Source organism: Nyctibius grandis, chromosome 4, assembly GCF_013368605.1.
Source record: "Nyctibius grandis isolate bNycGra1 chromosome 4, bNycGra1.pri, whole genome shotgun sequence".
In the NCBI taxonomy this organism is placed as follows: Eukaryota; Metazoa; Chordata; class Aves; order Nyctibiiformes; family Nyctibiidae; genus Nyctibius; species Nyctibius grandis.
This window is the reverse complement of record NC_090661.1, coordinates 3,902,846-3,923,020: the sequence shown is the minus strand read 5'-3', so window position 1 is coordinate 3,923,020 and position 20,175 is coordinate 3,902,846. Positions and strand designations below refer to the sequence as shown.

General features: G+C 38.7%; 1 protein-coding gene across 3 annotated transcripts; it reads right to left on the bottom strand.

Moving 5' to 3' along the window:
- Positions 1-186: 186 nt before the first annotated feature.
- On the bottom strand, positions 187-18,767 carry ZDHHC13 (zinc finger DHHC-type palmitoyltransferase 13). 3 transcript variants are annotated; one of them, XM_068398973.1, is made up of 17 exons: positions 18,685-18,767; positions 17,749-17,891; positions 17,233-17,355; positions 16,671-16,748; positions 15,320-15,464; positions 13,946-14,010; positions 12,870-13,032; positions 11,761-11,886; positions 11,308-11,441; positions 10,396-10,496; positions 7,626-7,750; positions 6,785-6,847; positions 6,300-6,393; positions 4,834-4,917; positions 3,278-3,435; positions 1,207-1,304; positions 187-386 (listed from the first exon to the last, which is right to left on the bottom strand). In XM_068398973.1, the coding sequence occupies exons 1-17, from the start codon at positions 18,703-18,705 to the stop codon at positions 251-253; spliced, it is 1,857 nt and encodes a 618-aa protein (XP_068255074.1). In that variant the 5' UTR covers positions 18,706-18,767; the 3' UTR covers positions 187-250. The 3 variants fall into 3 exon arrangements, with proteins under 3 accessions (XP_068255074.1, XP_068255076.1, XP_068255075.1); XM_068398975.1 differs by lacking the exon at positions 18,685-18,767 and adding an exon at positions 18,529-18,560; XM_068398974.1 differs by lacking the exon at positions 18,685-18,767 and adding an exon at positions 18,267-18,375.
- Positions 18,768-20,175: the final 1,408 nt, after the last annotated feature.

Below are 20,175 nucleotides of genomic sequence, written 5' to 3'. Positions count from 1 at the left end.
TTAAAAAAATATATTCTTAGTGTCATCTCATCACATAAAATTTCAAATAGTTTCAGCTGAAACTGTATATACACAGACATACAGTGACTGTTTCGTATACAAACCTGCTGTAGCTTATGCAAGATAGGTTTAATATTTAAAACAATAATAAAAATAAAAACAAGCAACTTCAGAAGAATTTGGAAAAATTAACAAAATATCCAGTTTTATTTAGCTTTCAGCTCAACAGTTTTAGAAATTAAGTAAAACTTCATACAGAATGAACATTTTTCTCCTTTGCCAGATGAAAAAGGTTGTATTGCTTGGTCCAGTCGACTACATTGGGTTTGAACATACCAAAGCAACTGCACTGAAAAAAGTCTGCAAGATTCTGGAAGCATCCAAGACTGAAAATGAGAGAAATATCAATTAATAAACCTAGCAAAAGAAGACTGCAGGCATCAAAAATACACATTCACTGTGAGACAGTACTTAAGATAGAAAGCTGTCAATGAAGACAGCTCTGGGAGAAGAAATGTAAGAACAGTTCTACATCGAGCATTATTCCTTTGTTGGACATTTACAACCTGTATTACATTTAACAGTGAGAGTAGATTAAGTTCAACTCAAATATTTAAAAGTTAGTACTTAATAAGATCTCATCTGTTAACACACATGGATTCCTAGTATAACAGGGAAACCTTGGTACTAATTTCCCTATTGAGCTAAAATACTGCAAGAGAAGTCAGAAAGGGGCCAGTTCATAGCTTAATTCTCTTTCTGAACCTACAGAACAGACATAGAGACTGATAAACAAATTAAAGGACAACATCCCTCACCCCTAAAACAGCATCTACTGATTAGAGCTACGGACTGATTTTGGCGCATCTTTGCCCTATACACACAGCCATGCAGAAAGAACCCCAGTAGCTCTTATGCTGGCTATTTATTTCCTAGAGCAAAGGAAGTTCTCAGCAAGGAAAATGAGGTCCACTTCCTCCTCATAGCACCACTCATAACAGGCATGACTAGGATATCCATGGACCACCATTTGTTTGCATTTATGAAGTAGTGAAGCAAGGGAAGTTCTCCCTTTTTTTTTTAAACTCTCAGCTTCCTTACTGAGTGAAATGTCACTTTCCTTAAAAGTGAAACGTCACTTTTTTGTAGTTTATTGGTTGTACTGAAAAGATACATGCTTAAAATACACTATTCATTAATACTCACTTGTATGGAGTTCTCCAGAGCGAAACAGGATGCTTAGAAGATTTTCTCTGCATCAGGAGGTTCATTCTCTCATGCAAGGTCAATCCCAAGAATGCAATCTTACAGAAAGGAAAATTAAGTAATGGTTAAAGCATGACCATCACGAATTAAAATTCTGGTGACACCAAAAGATACTATTGAAAAGGGAAGAAGGGAGGGAGGGAGGAAGGGAGGGGAACAGGCTGGCCATATCTGACAAATAAATAACTACTGCCATAATTAATGACTGGAAAGTATGTTTTTAAATGTCACTTGGACTATAACAGAACACAGCAAGCTGTAACATTAACGCTTCCATGGAGAAGGCAAGCTTAATTGGGATGACTGTAAAGACTGTACTCTTACAGATGTCTGTAGAAGTATAAGATCTATAGCAGTTAAGCATCTGTCTCCTCAGGTTTTGTCTATATTCTACCACACAAATTGGTAGAAAAACATCCCCCAAAAAAGACGAAGTAGCTTAGCAAAAAAGGTGAAGTAGATGTCAGACTCACAATAACTTTTTCATTTTCTTGATTCCATGTCTTCTTTCACTGAGTTTCACAATGAGATGTATGTTTTTTTTCTGCATTTTTGCTCACCTATTCCTTTTTCCATTTTCTTTTTTTTTTTTTATCAACATAAATCTTATAAGCCCTTATAAATGGTTGAAAGGTTGCTTCGCTGAATGACATGCTAAATATCATAAAGCTGTACATTTACAAATGACTATGTATGAAACACAGTAGTTAACTGTCAATATCCTACCCAGATCCTTTTTTTTTTCCCAGCATGATCACAGAATCACAGAATCAACCAGGTTGGAAGGGACCTCAGGGATCATCGAGTCCAACCGCTGCCCCTACACCACCATGTCAACTAGACCATGGCACTAAGTGCCATGTCCAGTCTTTTCTTAAACACATCCAGAGATAGTGACTCCACCACCGCCCTGGGCAGCCCCTTCCAAGGTCTAATAACCCTTTTTGTAAAGAAATTCTTCCTGATGTCCAACCTGAACCTCCCCTGGCGAAGCTTGAGGCTGTGCCCTCTTGTCCTATCGCTAGTTGCCCGGGAGAAGAGGCCAACTCCCACTTCACTACAACCTCCCTTCAGGTAGTTGTAGACTGCAATAAGGTCACCTCTGAGCCTCCTCTTCTCCAGGCTAAACAACCCCAGCTCCCTCAGCCGTTCCTCGTAGGTCAGACCCTCCAGACCCTTCACCAGCTTGGTCGCCCTCCTCTGGACTCGCTCCAACACCTCAACATCTTTCTTGAAGTGCGGGGCCCAGAACTGGACACAGTACTCAAGGTGCGGCCTCACCAGTGCCGAGTACAGTGATATCTCAGTGTCTTGGACATTACAGAAATCTAGCAGTATACAGTTAAAATTGTGGATTTTTTTTTTTAAACAAGATGTAAAACAAGTCTTTAGCTCAGTATGCTTAACACATATTCAAATGACACATCTTTCCTAAAAGCTGCTAAACAAGCTGTTTCCTAGCTGGTTTAAGACAGCTCTTCTCAATCTTGTTTGCATAGCCAAGCTCTGAGAAAAACATAAACAAGAAATTTGACAGTCCTCATCAGGACAGAATGCAGGTCATATGTTTTTATTGTAGCAATGGGATTTAATACAGTCCAATGTCACACTGCTGAGCTCTGCCACAGAATTTTCAATTCAGGACTAATTGTGCTCTTGAGCTTTTGTGCCATTTTGGAGGCAGTATTACCAGTTCTATCAGTCAAATAAGTTTCTTGCCTTTAAATATATCTTTTTATAGGTTTGGAATTTTTGATAAGTAGTATACCCAGAACTCAGTTATAGGAATGATTTGCAGACTGTGATCCTACTGTTAACATGAATGCTGAGTGCAGAAGTACCCACGAAACTTAAGGGACTGCCATGAGATTTAAGAAAAGCACCTAGATGTGACACTAATTAGTCAAGGAAAGCAGGCACAAAGTTTTTATGAGAGCAAATCATCTAGGGAAAAGTTTTAATATGATGACTTTTTAAGAGAGCAAAAAAATAAACTGAAGCAAAATGATACCTGATAAAGCTGAACAGTTAGCCACAATGAAGCCCATAGAGTATGAAAACAGGCGACTGCGAAGATGTAGGAAACCCAGGGAGAACAATCCATTATCTGTGTGAAGTACATCCACGCTCCATCTTGATGATAACTTGTTGGGCAATGGTTTGACCAATCTGACAAGATGTATAATCAGTTAATGACATTTTTAGTATAGGCCACTTAAGAACTGAACAAAGATTATTTGCATAGAATGAATATTACATAGCAATATGCTCTAGAAATACCATGTTTAATATATCACGTTCCCACTTAAAAGCATCCACATCGATACATGACTGCTTGCTACTCTGGCTGCATAATCTTTACATTATGTGTTCATAATTCATGGTAGGAGCATTCAAGGCACTGGCTAGGCACTTTTTTAAAGTTAGCTAGTGATACTGAAATAAATCACCATCTCTCATTGTCAAGACTTCTGAAATTTTGCTTCATGCTCATTTGTAATTTTAGGACAAGAATTTATCATTTATCTCAAACACCATCATCAACAAAAGAAGATGTTATGGTGACAGTGTCAAGAAAGCAGTATTTCACCACTATTACATAGACATAAACTGCAATGTCCAGCTGCTACAGATTTCTTAAGAGATACTTAAAGCCTACCACATATGTCTTTAATCTATAAAAAAACCCCAAGCAACTAAAAAGCAGAGCAACTTTTTTTTGCCTCTACGTCAGTAGAACAATAAAGAGATTTTCCTCTCATGTTCCTTCACACACAGGAAATGGAGAAAATAATATGCTTTTTGCATATGTAAGACCACCACTGAATCACAGGGAAGTAACTCATGTACACGTGTCCTGTGTCTCCACTGCCATAGCTGGTTCACTTCACTCTATGTTGAATATTGACTCATTTCAATATAATGTGAAGTAATATAAAATAAAATGAACTCCCTCTGCTTTTTATTTAAAAGGTTAGTGCTATGTTAATTCATCCTCAGGACCCACATTATAAGGGCTCTCCTCTGTCCTCCAAGAAATTTCTTAGTTTTCCAAAAGAACAGTTTGGATTTATTAGTGAGATATACAGTTCTCCTCTTTTCAAAGTTATCACTACATTAAAAATAAAAATAAACTTTCTCAAATGTTCAATATAGATATCTCCAAATAACAAAATCTACAAAGCCTTTGCAATAACGTATTTACGAACTAATTTTCTACTGCAGTGAAGGGTATCCAGACTAGAACCTGTAACCTGACCCTCCTCCACATGGCTTCCCCATTTCATCTCTAACAAAACCACTTTCTGATATTGTATTTTGCAATGGACATCCCACTAGAGCTGTATCTTAGTTTCTACTCAACACAAACATAATCAGATATTTGACCAAAGACTCAGATATGACATATTTTCATTTAAAGACAGAACTACAAAATAACATCATTGATGAAATACAGTATCACTTACACAGGTATAATTACACTTGCTGAAAATTAAAAGCTGAAAAATAAAGACCATACACACGCATCCTTGAAAGCTAAATTAAAATAAACTCATGGATACATACACAGAAGAGTTCCATAAAGCAGCCAGACACCAGTCATAGCTAGGAAACACAGGAACAATAGGTAATAACGATGGTTCCCAACGCCTGTATTTGAGGCAAGGAAAAAAAAAAAGTTTGACATTTTAAAATTCAGCAGCATTTGCATTTCCCTTTAAGTTAATAGGAATAAAAAGAATCAAAATCAGTTCTTATTATTACCTCTGCTATCCTTAAGACAGTTTGACAAGGCTGATCTCTTTCTCAACTTTCTCCTGTAAACCACCCCAATTTATATAATAAATTAATTCTGATAAAGTCAACCAGGATTTGTCTGTTCTTCAGAGCATGCCTTCAGCTGTTTTAGCTAGATGAGGACTAATTATGCAACCACAACTCTCCCCGTGCACACTACTGCTGTCTCATATGACTGAAAAAATCTAAGCTATTCAATTTAATTGTTTGACCTTTGTGTGCTTCAGAATTGCAAAAAACATACGCATAAAAACCCCCAGACTTCTGTTAAAGAAACTGTTACATGAATATATACAATTATTTTTTCTTTAAAATACAATCAGCATTGTTCAAAGCTTTGAAACAATGCATCAGAAGGATATCTCACCACCTTGTAAATAGCAAACACTGTAAAAACATTTCCAAGTATTTAACATTACAAAAAAGCTATTGGCAAAAGAATATACTAAAACCATATTGCTACAGATGTAAAGCTCTAACCTTTCTATCTTGAGCATCACTGGTAATGAGACAGAAAGGAAGAAAGGTGTTTCTCAAAGAACATAAGAACATGAAAAACACCCTATGGGGTTATCTCAGTGGTCCTGCTGCTCCAGCGTACTGCCTCTAACAGCGACAACAAGCAGCATTAGCTCAGGAGGACAAACGAGCCTGGCTGCTTTCTAGAGCTCATTCTCCTCATCTGCACCTACTGCACTACAATGTCAGAGTGTGCATACTTGTCTAGTTCTTTCAGTATTTACTTTTGGGCTCATTGTCCAAAAGTTTGCCCAGTGCCTTTCTGAACCTCTGATACTGCCTGTATCTGCAAACCCTTAGAGCAGCAAGCTCCAAAATGTCACTACCTGCCATGTAAAGACATTTTTTCTTTACCAGTTTTAAATCCAGTTGCTATTTTCACTGAGTCTCCCCTAGTTCTAGTATGATGTGCTTGGCAAATAACAGTTCTGCATTCAATTTAGTGAAGCCTCAATCATATCCCCTGTTTCTTAAACAAAACTGTCGCAGACTTTTTGTTCTCTACTGTTAGGGTGACCACTCCATCCCTTTAATCATTTTAGTTTCCTTTCTCTCTGCCATCTAACTAATTTCCCTCTGGCACCCATCAGTAACCCCTTCAGTATCAACCGTGTATTCTTATATCAGGTGTGCTCTCTCTCTAAGGAGATAAATGTTATTTTTGCAACTTTCAAAATAGGTGGTATTTTCAAATTTGATAAAACAAACACTCTCACCTATGCACTGTCCAATCCACAGAGAATGCTGATCGTATCGGGCTACACATGCATCACAAGCAAGGCAATGCACAGATCTCAAAGGCTTCCTTACCTGGTTGAGGATGAAAGAAAATAATACAGTCACAGCAAAAGCTTCTATTTTGCTCAAAGTTTAGAGCATCATCTCATGGGCACCATCATATTTTGTACAATTACTGTATAACAGACCCCACAACACCAAACATTGATGAGAACTATACATCTTAATTTTACAAAAAAAAGAGATGGAAATAATAATAATAAAGTTATTTTATTAAGATTAGAGTCCAAGGATCTCAAGGCATCTCTTTTGTCACCGTAAAAGAAAAAAAGAAATCTAAGTAATATAGAACAAACTGTGCACGTAACACTTCCATGACAAGCAATATGGAAAAAAGTTTTTTATAGCAGTATTGAGTAAAAGCCAGGTTAAAAGAGAAAACAAATACCAAAGCCTCACTTACAAGACACGATGTGCAAAATGTTCTGAAATCCAAGCAACCTGCTTCTGCAAGAGCTACAATGTTCTGAAAGACAAAGGAGTTCACGTTTGCATTTGGATCACATTTTCAGGGTGATTTATGAAGATTTTCATATTAGGTCTTTTGCAGTTCATAAGCATTCTGACTGCCAAGCACCAAGAGGAATAAGTACTTGCTATTTAAAAAGGTCCAGGAGAAACACAACAGACTAATGCAACTTAACCCATGCAGGATTATTCAGAAAATATCTCTATGTTGTCAAAATTAATAAGTAACGTGAATGAAATATTCTTAAAAATGAGATGGTATTAAGACACAAGGTACCTCTCACATAGTCAGCCAGACTTCAGAGAGATAAGGAGAGCTGCTATATTTACTGCTCCTTTATGAGTACTAGATAGACAATGTTTACTAGTCCTGTGGCAACAAGTTAAAATTGCAGTTTATTCTCCCTGGCAATCTGAAGAAATACAACCTCATGGAGAGTGAAGAGACCACAAACAAAATGCTTTCCTTAATCCGCAGGCTGGGGAGACCAAATAATAAATTATCTACTGACTGATCGGCTGTGATTTCTTTTTGCCATTCTATAACAGAGCTAGGAAATAGCACATGATTTACACGATGCTTAAGCATATGGCAGGATGATGAAGATAAGGAATCTATGATCTATGTTGTTCAATGACAGAGCTAAAAACTCTTAAAAAAAATTAAGAGCATTTTACTGCTTTCAAGTTTAACAAAGCTGTGCATGACAACAAACAAATCAACCAAAAGTACTTATGTGTTTCACCAGGTTAGCCCTTCCATTTGTTTCACCTACCTCTTTTCTTTCTTTTTCTGAAGTCTTAATATATCCAGGATCAGTTCTCCAAGTTTTATAGAAATAATAAAGAAGACCCACCACACTGAACATGCCAGTAATTTCAATAATTGTATTGGTTACATGTAATATTCAGGTTAAGGAATATATTCTTATATATATTCTCATATCACTGCTATTTGTCAGACAAGATATTAAAAAATTAGTTTATGTTATTTTACAAGCAACACACAAAAAGGAAAATAATTGCTTTCACTTTATAGTAGGATCCTCTCTGTCCATCATATCAGAGAAGTTGAATATTCTGCCCACTTTGAGCATTAGAGAGAAGACTGTTACACCTGTATAAACCTGCATCACAATATAGCTCCCTGTCATCCTCACTAGCGGAGTGCAGACTTTTGCCTTTGAATATTTAACAGATTTAAAATGAATTCAATTTCTTTTTTCCCCTCTGAAGCTTTTCTATATTATTTAAACAATACCAATCAGACATACATAGTTATTAAGCTCCCAGCAGCTGTGAGTTTTGTTTGACTGCTGCACACACCCCTAAGTGCCCTCTCTTGTTTGTTTCAGCTAAAACAACTGAATAAATTTAGATAGAAAAATGCAACTTCAGTCATCCTGGAACTGTCACTCAAAAAACCACACACACTGCTAAACATTTCTGAAGGTAATGGGGCAGCTACTGGGAAGCCTTCTTCCCTCACAAATATACTAGAAAAAACATGATGACAAAATGACAAATTTCTGGTCTAATTGGACATTTTTCTTCTTGCATACCCTTTGCTTTTACCCGGTGGCTGACTGTTTTAATGACTGTATATGGAGAGAATGCATCTCTCAAAGTCCAAAGAAGCAGACTTAAATTCAGTACTTTTTATATATAACTGTTTGCTGCAACTTCTCAAGCAGACAAATTATTATGATACACAAGGGAGGATATACAGTCATTAGGAACTTAAGTTTTGCACTATGGACTAAAAATCTGTATGCCAGCTGAAAGGGGGACAAAAACATGTCAAGGTTAACTATCTCCATACAGCAACAGAGGAATGTGGAGAGGGACAAGTTTCATAGCAATTAAATCCAAGCATTGAACTTGAGAGCTCAGGCTCCTAAAGAACAGTCCATGGTGCCACCAAGGAGCAGTCAGAGCCCAAGCCTGGATTCCATCTCCAGTGACCATTCAGCCACTATATAAAACCCACAGCGTGAATAATTCTTAAAAGTCAAGTACTGAAGCCTCAAGGTTGTTTTGTCTTATGAACTAAAAACACGTCAAAGTAGCTCTAATTAAAATCAAGACAATAAATTATGAGATAATGGTGCTGCCTATTAACAGTCTTATAGCTGTGTTTGTTACAATGCAATGGCAGGGTGCACTTGCATAAGTCAAAATGATTTCCTGTGGATACTGCTGGTCTATTGGCACTTCTATTGTTTTGTGGAGCTGAGAGTAGTCCTTAGTTAGGATGGCTGCATTTTCATTCAGACATAAATACAGGAAACTAAAATACTGAACACTTTTATAATACTCAGATCTGTTACTAGTTCCAGAAGGAAAAGACATTCATGAGAAAAAGGGTTGGATAGTGAAATGGAAAACTATCCATATCCACTTGCCCATCTAGCCAAGCTATGGTTACACCTTCAAGAATTTCAAGAATATTGCTATGGTCACTGTCTCCAGCAAAGTGTCTGACTCAAACCCCTATCGTTGGAATTTTTTCTCTTTTCATTTATATGACACCAAGAAAACCTTAGAACTTCACAATGCAACACTGAGTAATATGATTTTCATTTAGACAAGCATATGCATGTACCGCCAGCAGGCATACACTTGATCAGTTCATCGAAGTTAATCCTCATAATTCTATTAAGGACATCTTAATTGCGAACAGTACAAAAGAAAATGCCACTTAAAGGATGAAGTAATTAAAAATCAATTAAAATTGTGTAGCGATATATTATAGCTGGTTTAATAGAAAATTATTTACAGTTCTAAGTATCTCCCTAAAGGCCTTTTCACAAAACTTAATCAATAAATAAATATATGCCCCCGTGTAACAAAAGAGCAGGGCACTGAAAAGAGAGTGTAAACTACAAGAACATTTTTGTACTCATCAGTGCAAAGCCTCTTCAAAGAAAGTAAACCAAAGGTAGAAATTAATGCCCTGTACACTGAGGATGCAGCTTAACCTGTGAATAAAGATATGAGACTGAAGATCCATTTTGGAGGGACATGAAGAAATTTGTTCCTTGTTTTTTTGGGGGGAGGGTGTTATTTTTAAAAGCAGAAGCACAAATACCACAAACTGTCCAATCCTTGCCATTTTAGAAAGAAGAGATGCTGGGGACTTATTATTAATGCATGTGTTATCTAGTTATACTACATGCCAAAATACATTACTGTATGAGAGTCTCAATGAGGAACATTAGAGTCACATGGAGATGCTAACAGAGACAATTAGGTTTATAACAAAGATGTTTTCATTTTGATATTCCAGTAACATAAGAAATAGTTCAGAATTGTACACAAATATCTGCTAAAGATAAAAGAAGGTATAGATTTTAGCCCGTATATAATTCTAAATTAAACTCAAAGTTATTTCACTCCTGTCCAATGGAAGTAAACCAATCTTACCAGCCATTAACAGTCATGTGGAATTAGCTGGGACTGCTCATTACTATTTGCATGACCAGGCTTGAATTTATTAGGAACTGTAAGAAGAGTTCTATTGCATTTCTTGAGTATAAAGGATATCAGGCACGAACCAGAAAAACCAGGTCATGAACATCCAAAAAACTGAACTTAGTAGAATTGCTGTGGGTAGATACCTTAGATTCTTGAGCCCCACAAATTGCCTAAAAGAATATTAAAAGAAAAAAGTATTTTTTAAAAAATGTATTTAAAATGTAACTCCATAGAGTATAAATTATCCATTTTGTTATTTTAAAAACATCACACACACAGTATATACTTCAAGTCTCTCTTAAAGCAATCAAGAATCGTCACTCAAAAGCATTCTTTAGCTACATGTGCAGGGGGTTAACAATGCAAAAACAAAACTGGAGAGCACTCTGTTCCAGCCTAGTACTATATATCAGAAGTGCTGTAGCACTGGGTGAAACGTGCAGTCTCTGTCTATTTGCACGCTGATAGCATTGCCATTTCAATGGATACTGACTGTTGCAGCAACTGTTGAAGAAAGCAGGAAACCTGCAAAACAGCTTAGGATAACACCGGGAGTTCTGGAGAGCAGAGGGGGAGGGAATGGTTCATTAAAACTCATTCTGTGTCACAAGACAGAAGGAGAAGTAAAGAAAAAGCATATTTCTGAGCATGGTGAATTGATATCTCCGTGTCTACCAGGTGCAGACCTTCAATAACACTCTATCGTTAAAATTAGCTAATAGGCTGCTTGAACAGTTTAGTGGGCTTTTTTCAAAACTTCCAGTGAAGAGAAACTATTATGTTCCACACCTAAAGACATTCCATTTCTACAGTTGTTCTAAAAAGTACAAACACTTAAATCCCTCACACACTCTGCAACTACTTCTCAGGAGGGATTTTTTATGCTAAGTGAAACTGAACTCTGAAAAGAATCCTGCATTAGATACCTTTTATGGCATCTACAACAAATAAATACATATACAGGGAGAAAAAGCCACCAACCTCATAAATAGAGCCATCCCAAGTATCAGGAAGAGAAGCAGACCTCCTTTCAAAAGCCACGAATCAGAATTTAAGTTCATCACGTATCCTATGGCCCACATGAATGTCAAGGAAGATGCCAACAGCAGGAAGAGCTATTAAAATGATTATTGTTAAAATATGACAAAGTATTCAAGCAGGACTTACTTCAAAAGTATTCAAGTATTTGTAATAACAAATGCTGAAAGCCTCGAGGTAGATAAGACAAAGTGACACATGAACACACCAAAGCGCAGGGAGGAACGACACAAAAACGCCCACCCAAACCACTGCTACATGCTTTTAAAGAATTTTACTTTTGTGCACCCAATTTCAGAAACCTTAGAAGATCCTTTTGTTAGAAAAAAGTTGCATATTATTCTAAACATGGCATGCTGTAGCTTTATTCCCATTAGTTACTACTTGTGAAATTACCTCATATTTCTCTACCATTTTCAGCAACCTGTTATTTCTTCTGCTTCTCATTCTTTCTTCCTCTTTTACCATATGAACCATGAAGCGATTCTGACTTTGATAAGCAAGGTCAAGTGGTGTCTCTCCCTTTAACAACAGAAATGTTTATTTCTTTATGCACTTAACACAGAAATGCTTTCCTTTTTAACAGAAGCAAGAAATAAATATAGCTAAAACAAGAATAATTTGGCAGTTACTTCCCCCTCCCTCCTTTTTTCCTTAAGGCAAGGGTAAGCTAACTTCAGAGATTTAACTTGCTTAATCCAGTGCTTTGTAGTTCTAAAAACTGATACTTGTAGTCAGATTGCGTCCATTCGAGTTATCTGTTGGACTATCTCCAATAACCTGGAACACTAAACTGTCTGCTAGAATATCACATGCTTACTGAAAGGGAAGTTTTCTTGTTCATGTTAACTTTTTAAAACAAACAGCAATATCCTCAGAGTCATAACAAGAAGCGGCAGTTGGAAAAGCTGCACAGCTTAATACACAAATCCTGAATAACTACACTGTACAGACATACCTATATAGTCACAGGAATCAATACTTTCAACATTTACCTTCTCACTATCGGTTTTTACAAATATTACAACGAAGACTTTCATACGTGACCAGCCCTTTTGAACATACAAACAGGCATTGTCTAACACTGGTTTTCACAGGATGACATACACATGTATGTCTTTAATAAGAGTCTCACTGGACAGCAAAACACTTATTTTTAAAAGCCTGGCCAAAGTCACTACTCCTCACGACAATTTTTTGAAGTAGAAAACAGTCAACTTTTTCAAAAAAAAAAAGAAAAACTAAAAAAGGGAGGATCTGCTATGGACACAACTATGTTTAGAGTGACTGAAAGGCTTCGCTGTTCATTAAGTGAACGTGGCAAAGAATCTCTGCATTCATATTTTGTGCCACACCACAAGAAAGGTGCTAACTCCTTTTGGGAAAGGCTAAGAACACCTGCTCTTAGTCAAACCCTGTTCCAAAGGATATCCAGAGGGAAGAGAACTCAGATTTTTCTTTACATTCATGCCACATGGAATGAAGTATCATGAAAGAAATTGTACCTTGCCATTTTTTATGTCCATGCTAGCACCAGCTTCCAGCAACAGACCCACTGCACTAGTATTGTCTGATGTTATTGCCCAATGCAGTGCAGTATTCTTTTGAACATTGTCTACAGCATTGAGAGAGGGGTTAAACTTTAAGAGAAACCTCGTGGGTTCTGGTCTAGATGAAAATAAAGTATAAAAGTTAATAAACAGAAGATAATCTATACTGGAGATTAAATTTTTGAACAGAATCATAGAATGGTTTTGGTTGGAAAGGACCTTTAAGATCATCAAGTCCAACCGCTAACCTAGGACTGCCAAGCCCACCACTGAACACCTTATAAAAACCACTGTTCCCATCTGTGAAATAATAGCAGACACACAATGCCTTGTCTCAGAACAAACTCATCAACGATAGATCCAAGTTTATAATTCGGGACCTGCCCAGAAGGGTTTTCTCCAGACTATTGTACCATTTTAACAAGTATGAGGTATATACACAGATTATACCTTTCTACAGCACTGTGTATAAGCTTACATCTCCACATTTCATTTATTCTAAATGCATTTTACTGTGTCCACCTCCATTTATTTTCTTTTCTGGAAAAGCACAATAATGCTGCAGCTGGTTCAGCCACAAACCTAAATTTCTTTTAGAAATTCTTTTTACTTTCTTTGCTAAATCCAATTAGCTACTTCATAACTCCTGATCTCTGAAGTACTGCATATTTTAGTACAACTAAAATGGAATGTCAGTCTAACAAAAAGTTTTCATAAGAAAAATTCACCTCATCGTTTCTTGGGTACAATATGGGCACAAGCTGAAACATGGGAAGTTCCATCTGAATATGAGGAGGAACTTCTTTACTGTGAGGGTGACAGAGCACTGGAACAGGCTGCCCAGGGAGGGTGGGGAGTCTCCTTCCCTGGAGATATTCAAAACCCGCCTGGACGCAACCCTGTGCAGCATGCTCTAGGTGAACCTGCTTTGGCAGGGAGTTGGACTAGATGATCTCCAGAGGTCCCTTCTAACCCTTAACCATTCTGTGATTCCGTGAAAACAGATTCTTTTTAAGTTTTTCACTACTTACCCAATCACTTTTTGTGCTGATAACATTAAAGGTGTTTGTCCATTGAAGTTTGTTGTGTCTATGTTCTAAGTATAAGAAAAAGATAACAAGCAAATTATTACCAGTGACTTCAGGAAGCAGAGAGGCGGTCAGATTCAGAGGTATACAGCAGGTTTAGCTTCAGTGCAGTAGTGGAAAGAAATCAAATTATACCAGCCAAGAAGTAAATGCTCATTTAAACAATTCCCCCCGCCCCCCATGAGTCTTGCATGTCACTCCTTTCAGAATATGCTGAGTCTCCACTAAGGATATTTTTAAGGGAGAGTCTCCACTAAGGATATTTTTAAGGGAACTGTGTTAACCCTATTTCTTGTCCTCTTTTGTGCAAAAATACTATAAATAAAACGTACCTCGGAAAGCAACGTTAATCATCTCCCTTGTGTAAACTGAGGTACATAACAGAATGCCCAAGTACATAAAACTAGTTTATTAAAACAAGAAAAGGATTGATTGTGTATCTCAATACATAACTATTTAAACGTCTAACTTGTGTTACCTAATCTTCTTTCTTCTTCACGATGAAGGCTTCCTTCTTCCTCACCTCCACCCATCATTACATTAGAGCAGATTTACTTAAAAGAAATGTTTAATCCCTTGGAATTTTTGGTAGAACACAGGTAGGCTAAAGACTTCTTTAAGTTTGTGATATACACCATCTACATCTACATTCCAGAAGTCAGTTACTCTACTAAAGAGAGCTCTATGAGAAAGAAAATGAACTTACCAAATCTTTAAATCTTAACACACAGTGTTTCAAATAAAGTCTAGATCATATAAAAACTCTCCTCTCATTTTTACACTTGTCATTAATTCTGCCTGCTTCAGATGTAAGCTAAGCAGACATCAACTAGAGTGGATACAATTTAAAGTTATAGAAAATATAGAATATAAAAATTTCTAACAAAAAATTCAGACCTAGTCTGATCATCTGTTCTGCACGCTTCAACTGACGGACAATTGCACAGATTATTAGTCACAAGTTTGTAACCAAATAGTAAATACTTCGTATGTACATATGCTGCTTCATATACTGCTTTTTGTTATCAGGTTTAAAAGCCAGTTGTTATTTTTACAGCATCACAAGTCTTCATAGCCTTAACAACTCTGCTTAAACACTCTGAATTGTACAGGGATGACAAGAACAGTGGAGACTATTAAAGATATACATATATTAAAACAAAAAATATAAGTTTCTCTGAACTGATGGCCCAGGGAAATAATTGTCAAATACCTGCTTAATCATCTAGAAAACAAAACAGTTAATTCTGAAATGTATCATATACACAGGCAGCTACTCATAAGCAGACAACAATACTTGGGATATCAACAACATACCTGGCCGTTTGATATGAGGTAAGCTACAATGGGCATGTGTTGAAACAGCACTGCTAAATGAATGCTGCTGAATCCTTCTCCATCAATAAGGCTGGGATCCGCCCCACACTTCAACAATAACATGACCATAGGTAGGTGTCCTTGTCTGTAACGATACAGGAAATGAAACTACAGAGATGACAAAAAAGCTGGAAACTTTAATGAAAGCATTGCCTTAATTTTCATAGATACCCCCCCAAAAATTTCCTTTCAGATTCTTGTCTTTTTATTTGGGAAATTACTTTTTTTAAATTAAAAGTTTATATCAGAAAATTATATTAAATATACACCTTAATAAGGCAGTCTAAGGCAAACTGTTAATTTAGAATACAATGGTTATTCTACAGTAATTTCTCCTGTGAGCAGTCTTTCTCTAAAGTATCTAAGTTTGGCAGAAGACTAAGCCCAGAAGAAAGCACTGCTCTTCCAACATGAAAATTTACACTTGGAGACATTATCCCTGAATTGTTACTTAAGGTTATGTTTTTTCCAGACGAGCAGTGCTTTGTTCTTTTGATCACTTTACTCAAGTTCTGTCCTAGAAGCCAAAGTTTTATGATTTTAAACTGTATCAGGTCGAACAGATGTAGTCTAGAGCAGATATAGAAAGAGCAGATCCAAAGAGTCATTAAACATACACAAGCACCAACAGCTACCGGTGCCCAGGAAGAGACACTGCATGTTTGTGGTGGCAGCTATAAGGAGTCCAAGAGGAAAAGCTTATGCCATCGGGGACAAAGGCCAAAGACCTCTCTACATGTCTGAACAACAAGATGTCTTACACTGGTCCTACTGCGACATGCTTGTGCTTTAAAGTCCAGGACTGTCAGTGTTGAGTCTTATGAGAGCACACCAAGGGAATCTAGCGCAGAAGCTAAAACAACTGCAAGCATATTAGCCAGAACAGGCTGAAGTCTGACGGAACCATGACCACAACTTTTTCATACTTAAGCTGTGCCCTAATAAGTATCAACAGCTAAATTCAGCGACCTAACACAGTCAAGTCTTCTTTGCCCTGCAAGGCAGGACTTCTGAGGCAAAGTCTGAACAGTCCTGTTTCATCCCTAGGGAAACTTCAAAATGTGAGTCCAAGCGACTAAAACACAGATACACACATAATTCCTGGCAAAGCGGCCAGGAATCAGAGAACAGTTTTCAGCATTATCATGGGCATGCTGTGAAATTCCTTATACCTCAATGAAATAAACATAGCACAGAATTTGATTTAAGATGACCACTGCTGTGCTACACAAAATGCTACTATAACTGTCAATACTAACAGATTTACAATTAGTAGTTGCAAGCAGCATACCTAATGGCCCAGTGAAGCGGAGTTGAGTTCAAATCTCCACCTAGCTGATCCACTATTGCACCTTTGGAAATATAATACCTGTGTAACAGCAAAATAAGAAGATTAAGAATAGACATAATAAAATATTAAAACATTATGCCAAGAATAACATAGCTCTAGTAGTAAATATATTGCTTATAATAAAAAAAAAAAATCACTAGAGAAGTAAATGGACAAGAGTATTTTGGCAGTAAAGGAGACTGTTTTGAGAAAATGTTTAAGAAAAAACCACAGTAATTAGCGAGGCACTTATAAAACCAGCTTTAATCTTTGTTAATCAAAACAAACCAAACCTGGGAAAATCTAATGATTTCATGTACTACATGATTTCACATACAAAGGAACTGTGGTAACTTTACATTTCAGTGACGTTTTCGCAAAGGTAATTGGGTTAAAATTTGAATGTTATCCTTTTCTTCTCAAACAGCATGTTCCTTTGCTTTGAAGTATAATAGCAACAAAATGATTATAAATAACAGTGGCAGAATACTTGTGTTACTTTCACAAGGACTCTAGAGCTTACTTAACCAGCTCCTGTCTGTTGTTTATTGCTGCCCAGTGAAGAAGAGTCACATTTTCTTTGTCTGGTTGTCGAACATCATATCCTGCTTCTACCAGTTCTTTGCATCGCTCTATTATTCCATACCTTAAATGAGAAAAAAACATATCAATTAACGTGTCATTCATTTGTTAAGTATTCTCCAGTTTAGAGACAGCCACATACTAAAGAAAAAGAATCTCAGTAAGCATCACCCAGCAGTTCCTACTTGAGCAAACTCCACACTGCATTCAATGGAAGTCTTGCAAAAAGAGTTGGGCTGAGCCTTGATGAGTAGAATTTTCTACCTAACAAACCTTGTTGAGATACCACTGTTTATGATAAAAATATTCACAATAGTATCTTTAAGATTTTTCTTCTTTCACTACAAGGAGAAAATGGAACTGTAAAATTTTCCTTTGTAGAAATATCCAACCTGGCTCACATTTGAGGACAGTCCCAACTACTTCAACATTTTGCACACACAGAATATGTACTTACTGTGTAGCCTTGACAATATCATAGGTGCTGGGGTCTTCAACTATTGCATATGGTCCTGATAGCACTGGTAGATCTTTATCTGTGTGGGCACTATGACAGTTGTGCATATGAGGTCGATGAGGCCCATGGCAATGGTTTTTACACTGTTGGTTAACAAAACATCCATCAACAAACATTATTTATACACTGCACACCACATCTCCCTCTTTACCAGACGCACACGCTATACTTGTCCAGTTACGTTAACACAACTAAGGAAGTTAATTTAAAGCACAATTAAAACAACCTGACAAAGAGACTAACCCTTTTATTCAGCACAGGGACGTGGGAGGACAAAAGCAATATGGTTAAGGTCCACCAAGCCAAATTACAAAGGTGTTAAACACCTTGCAGGGCTGGTTCCCAACACAACACCCTTACCCACAGCAACGCTGCTACACTAGGAATGACAACCTATGTCCTCGAGTAGGTTTTGAAATACGACAGCACTGGAGAGCCACACGACCGGCCACACACACCTAAAAACCAGATGGGCGGCACTAGGAAAGGCTCACTCCAGGCAGGACACAGGCCTCCATTTTCTGTCAGACGCAGCTGCCGGGGGCCGGGGCCAGGCCCCGCCGCCGGGCACCCGCCCCTCCGGCTGCTCCAGCCCTGGGCCGAGCTGTGCCCGCGGGGAGCCGGCCAGGGAAGCGCACCCGGCCCGGCGCCTTTCCCCGGCTCTAACTGCCTTCGCAGCCGCCGCCAGCCCGCCCCAGGAGCCCGAGGCCGCCGGCCCACCTCCGCACCAGCGCCCCACGGGGCCCGCGGCCTCCCCCACAGGCCCCAGCGGGCGGGCACGGGGGTCCCGGGCACCTCCCCGCGGCCGGGCGGGCCGAGGCCAGGGCCGCCCCCTCAACACCCCTCCCCGGCAGCCGCCCCTGGGCCTCCCCTCACCGCCAGGCCGCCGCCGGCCATCCTCCCTGCCCGAAGCTGCGCGCCCCCCGCAGCTTCCTGCTCCCGCTTCCTGGTTACCGGCTCCCGGAGCACCAGCGCCGCCGCGGGGCGGGGCCGGGGCCGGGCACACAGGGGCCGGGCGGCCGCGGGACCAGGGACGCCCCGGGGTGCAGCCGCCGCTCGGGTCGGCAGCCCACCGCACAGGAGAGCCTAGGAAAGCCGTCCCTCAGCTGCCCCGACTGCCACAGAGCCGCTTCAGCTTGCACACACACATCAACGGCTTCTCGTTTTCTTCACTTCTGTCTTAAATTCCTCCTCTCCTTTTCACAGGTAGTAACTCATGGAAAAACTCATTCGGCTCGTGCTTTGTGTCCCACGTAGGATCCCCGTCCAGGGTCGAGGACAAGGACCAACTCCTTTTCTAGTGGCATAACCTTGGGGGGACTGTGCCTGAGGTAGCAGCAAACAGGTTCAGCTGAAAACTTTTGCCTGCAAAGTATTTAGCTGGGTTATAATCTGTCCCACCCGCACTGCCTTGTGCAAGAGGAGGAGCAGAGAGGACACTTGGAACCAGAGGAGAGTTCAAAGGCTGACAAGTCGATATTAAAACATGAGAAGGAGTTTCCAGTCCTTGTAAAGCTTGTAAACATTTTGACACCTGATAATATTGTAAGCAGACATTACAGTATGAAAGGTTACCAAAGAATCATCCTAATCCCGAGCACATGTCAAAAAAACCCCACCAATGCCTCATTGATGACTGCCCCTGCACTGGTTAAAGCAGGGTGGGAGAGGAGGGAGCAGGATCTATCATAAAGCATGTACAGCAGGGGCAGAGTTGCTAAAGCAACTGTTATTTGTTGATGTTTAAAATCAGATGAAACTGTTAATGCTATGAATTTTTCAGTTAAAGCTAGTACCTTAAGGAAGCAGTTGTGAACACTGTGGGCATCTGCTGTCCTCTGTGGTTACTGAAAAGTGGGTGAATAATAGAAACCTGATGCAAACAAATATAAAAGATTTCCTTCACGAAAGTATTTGGAACAAGTCCAGAGAAGAATAATTCTGAACATGGCTGCTGGAGGCTGCTCACAGTATGCTAGGAAAAATTGCTTTATTCCAAACAAACTACCACTTGCTTTCCCAGCATTATTGTGGAAGACCAAATGTGGTTACTGGTAGTCTGCAAGTTTGGCTAGCAATCAAGATGCTGCAGAATGAATGCAAAATCAAATTCCAGTTGACGGGTTAATACAGATTTTCCTTCCATATGCAGAACTGCTACATAAATAGATACCAAAGCAGCTCTAGCTAATAAAATATTGACAGCTTTAATTTGGCTCAATATCACAAAATGTTTTATATTACTTGAATGCAGAAATCATGTTGGGGAAGCTTAGGAAGAAACACTCTTGTGTTAATTCTAAAATACCACAAAAAGATTTAGTAGGCATTTTGCTGCTTGGGTAATGTAATTGATCCCAAAAAATG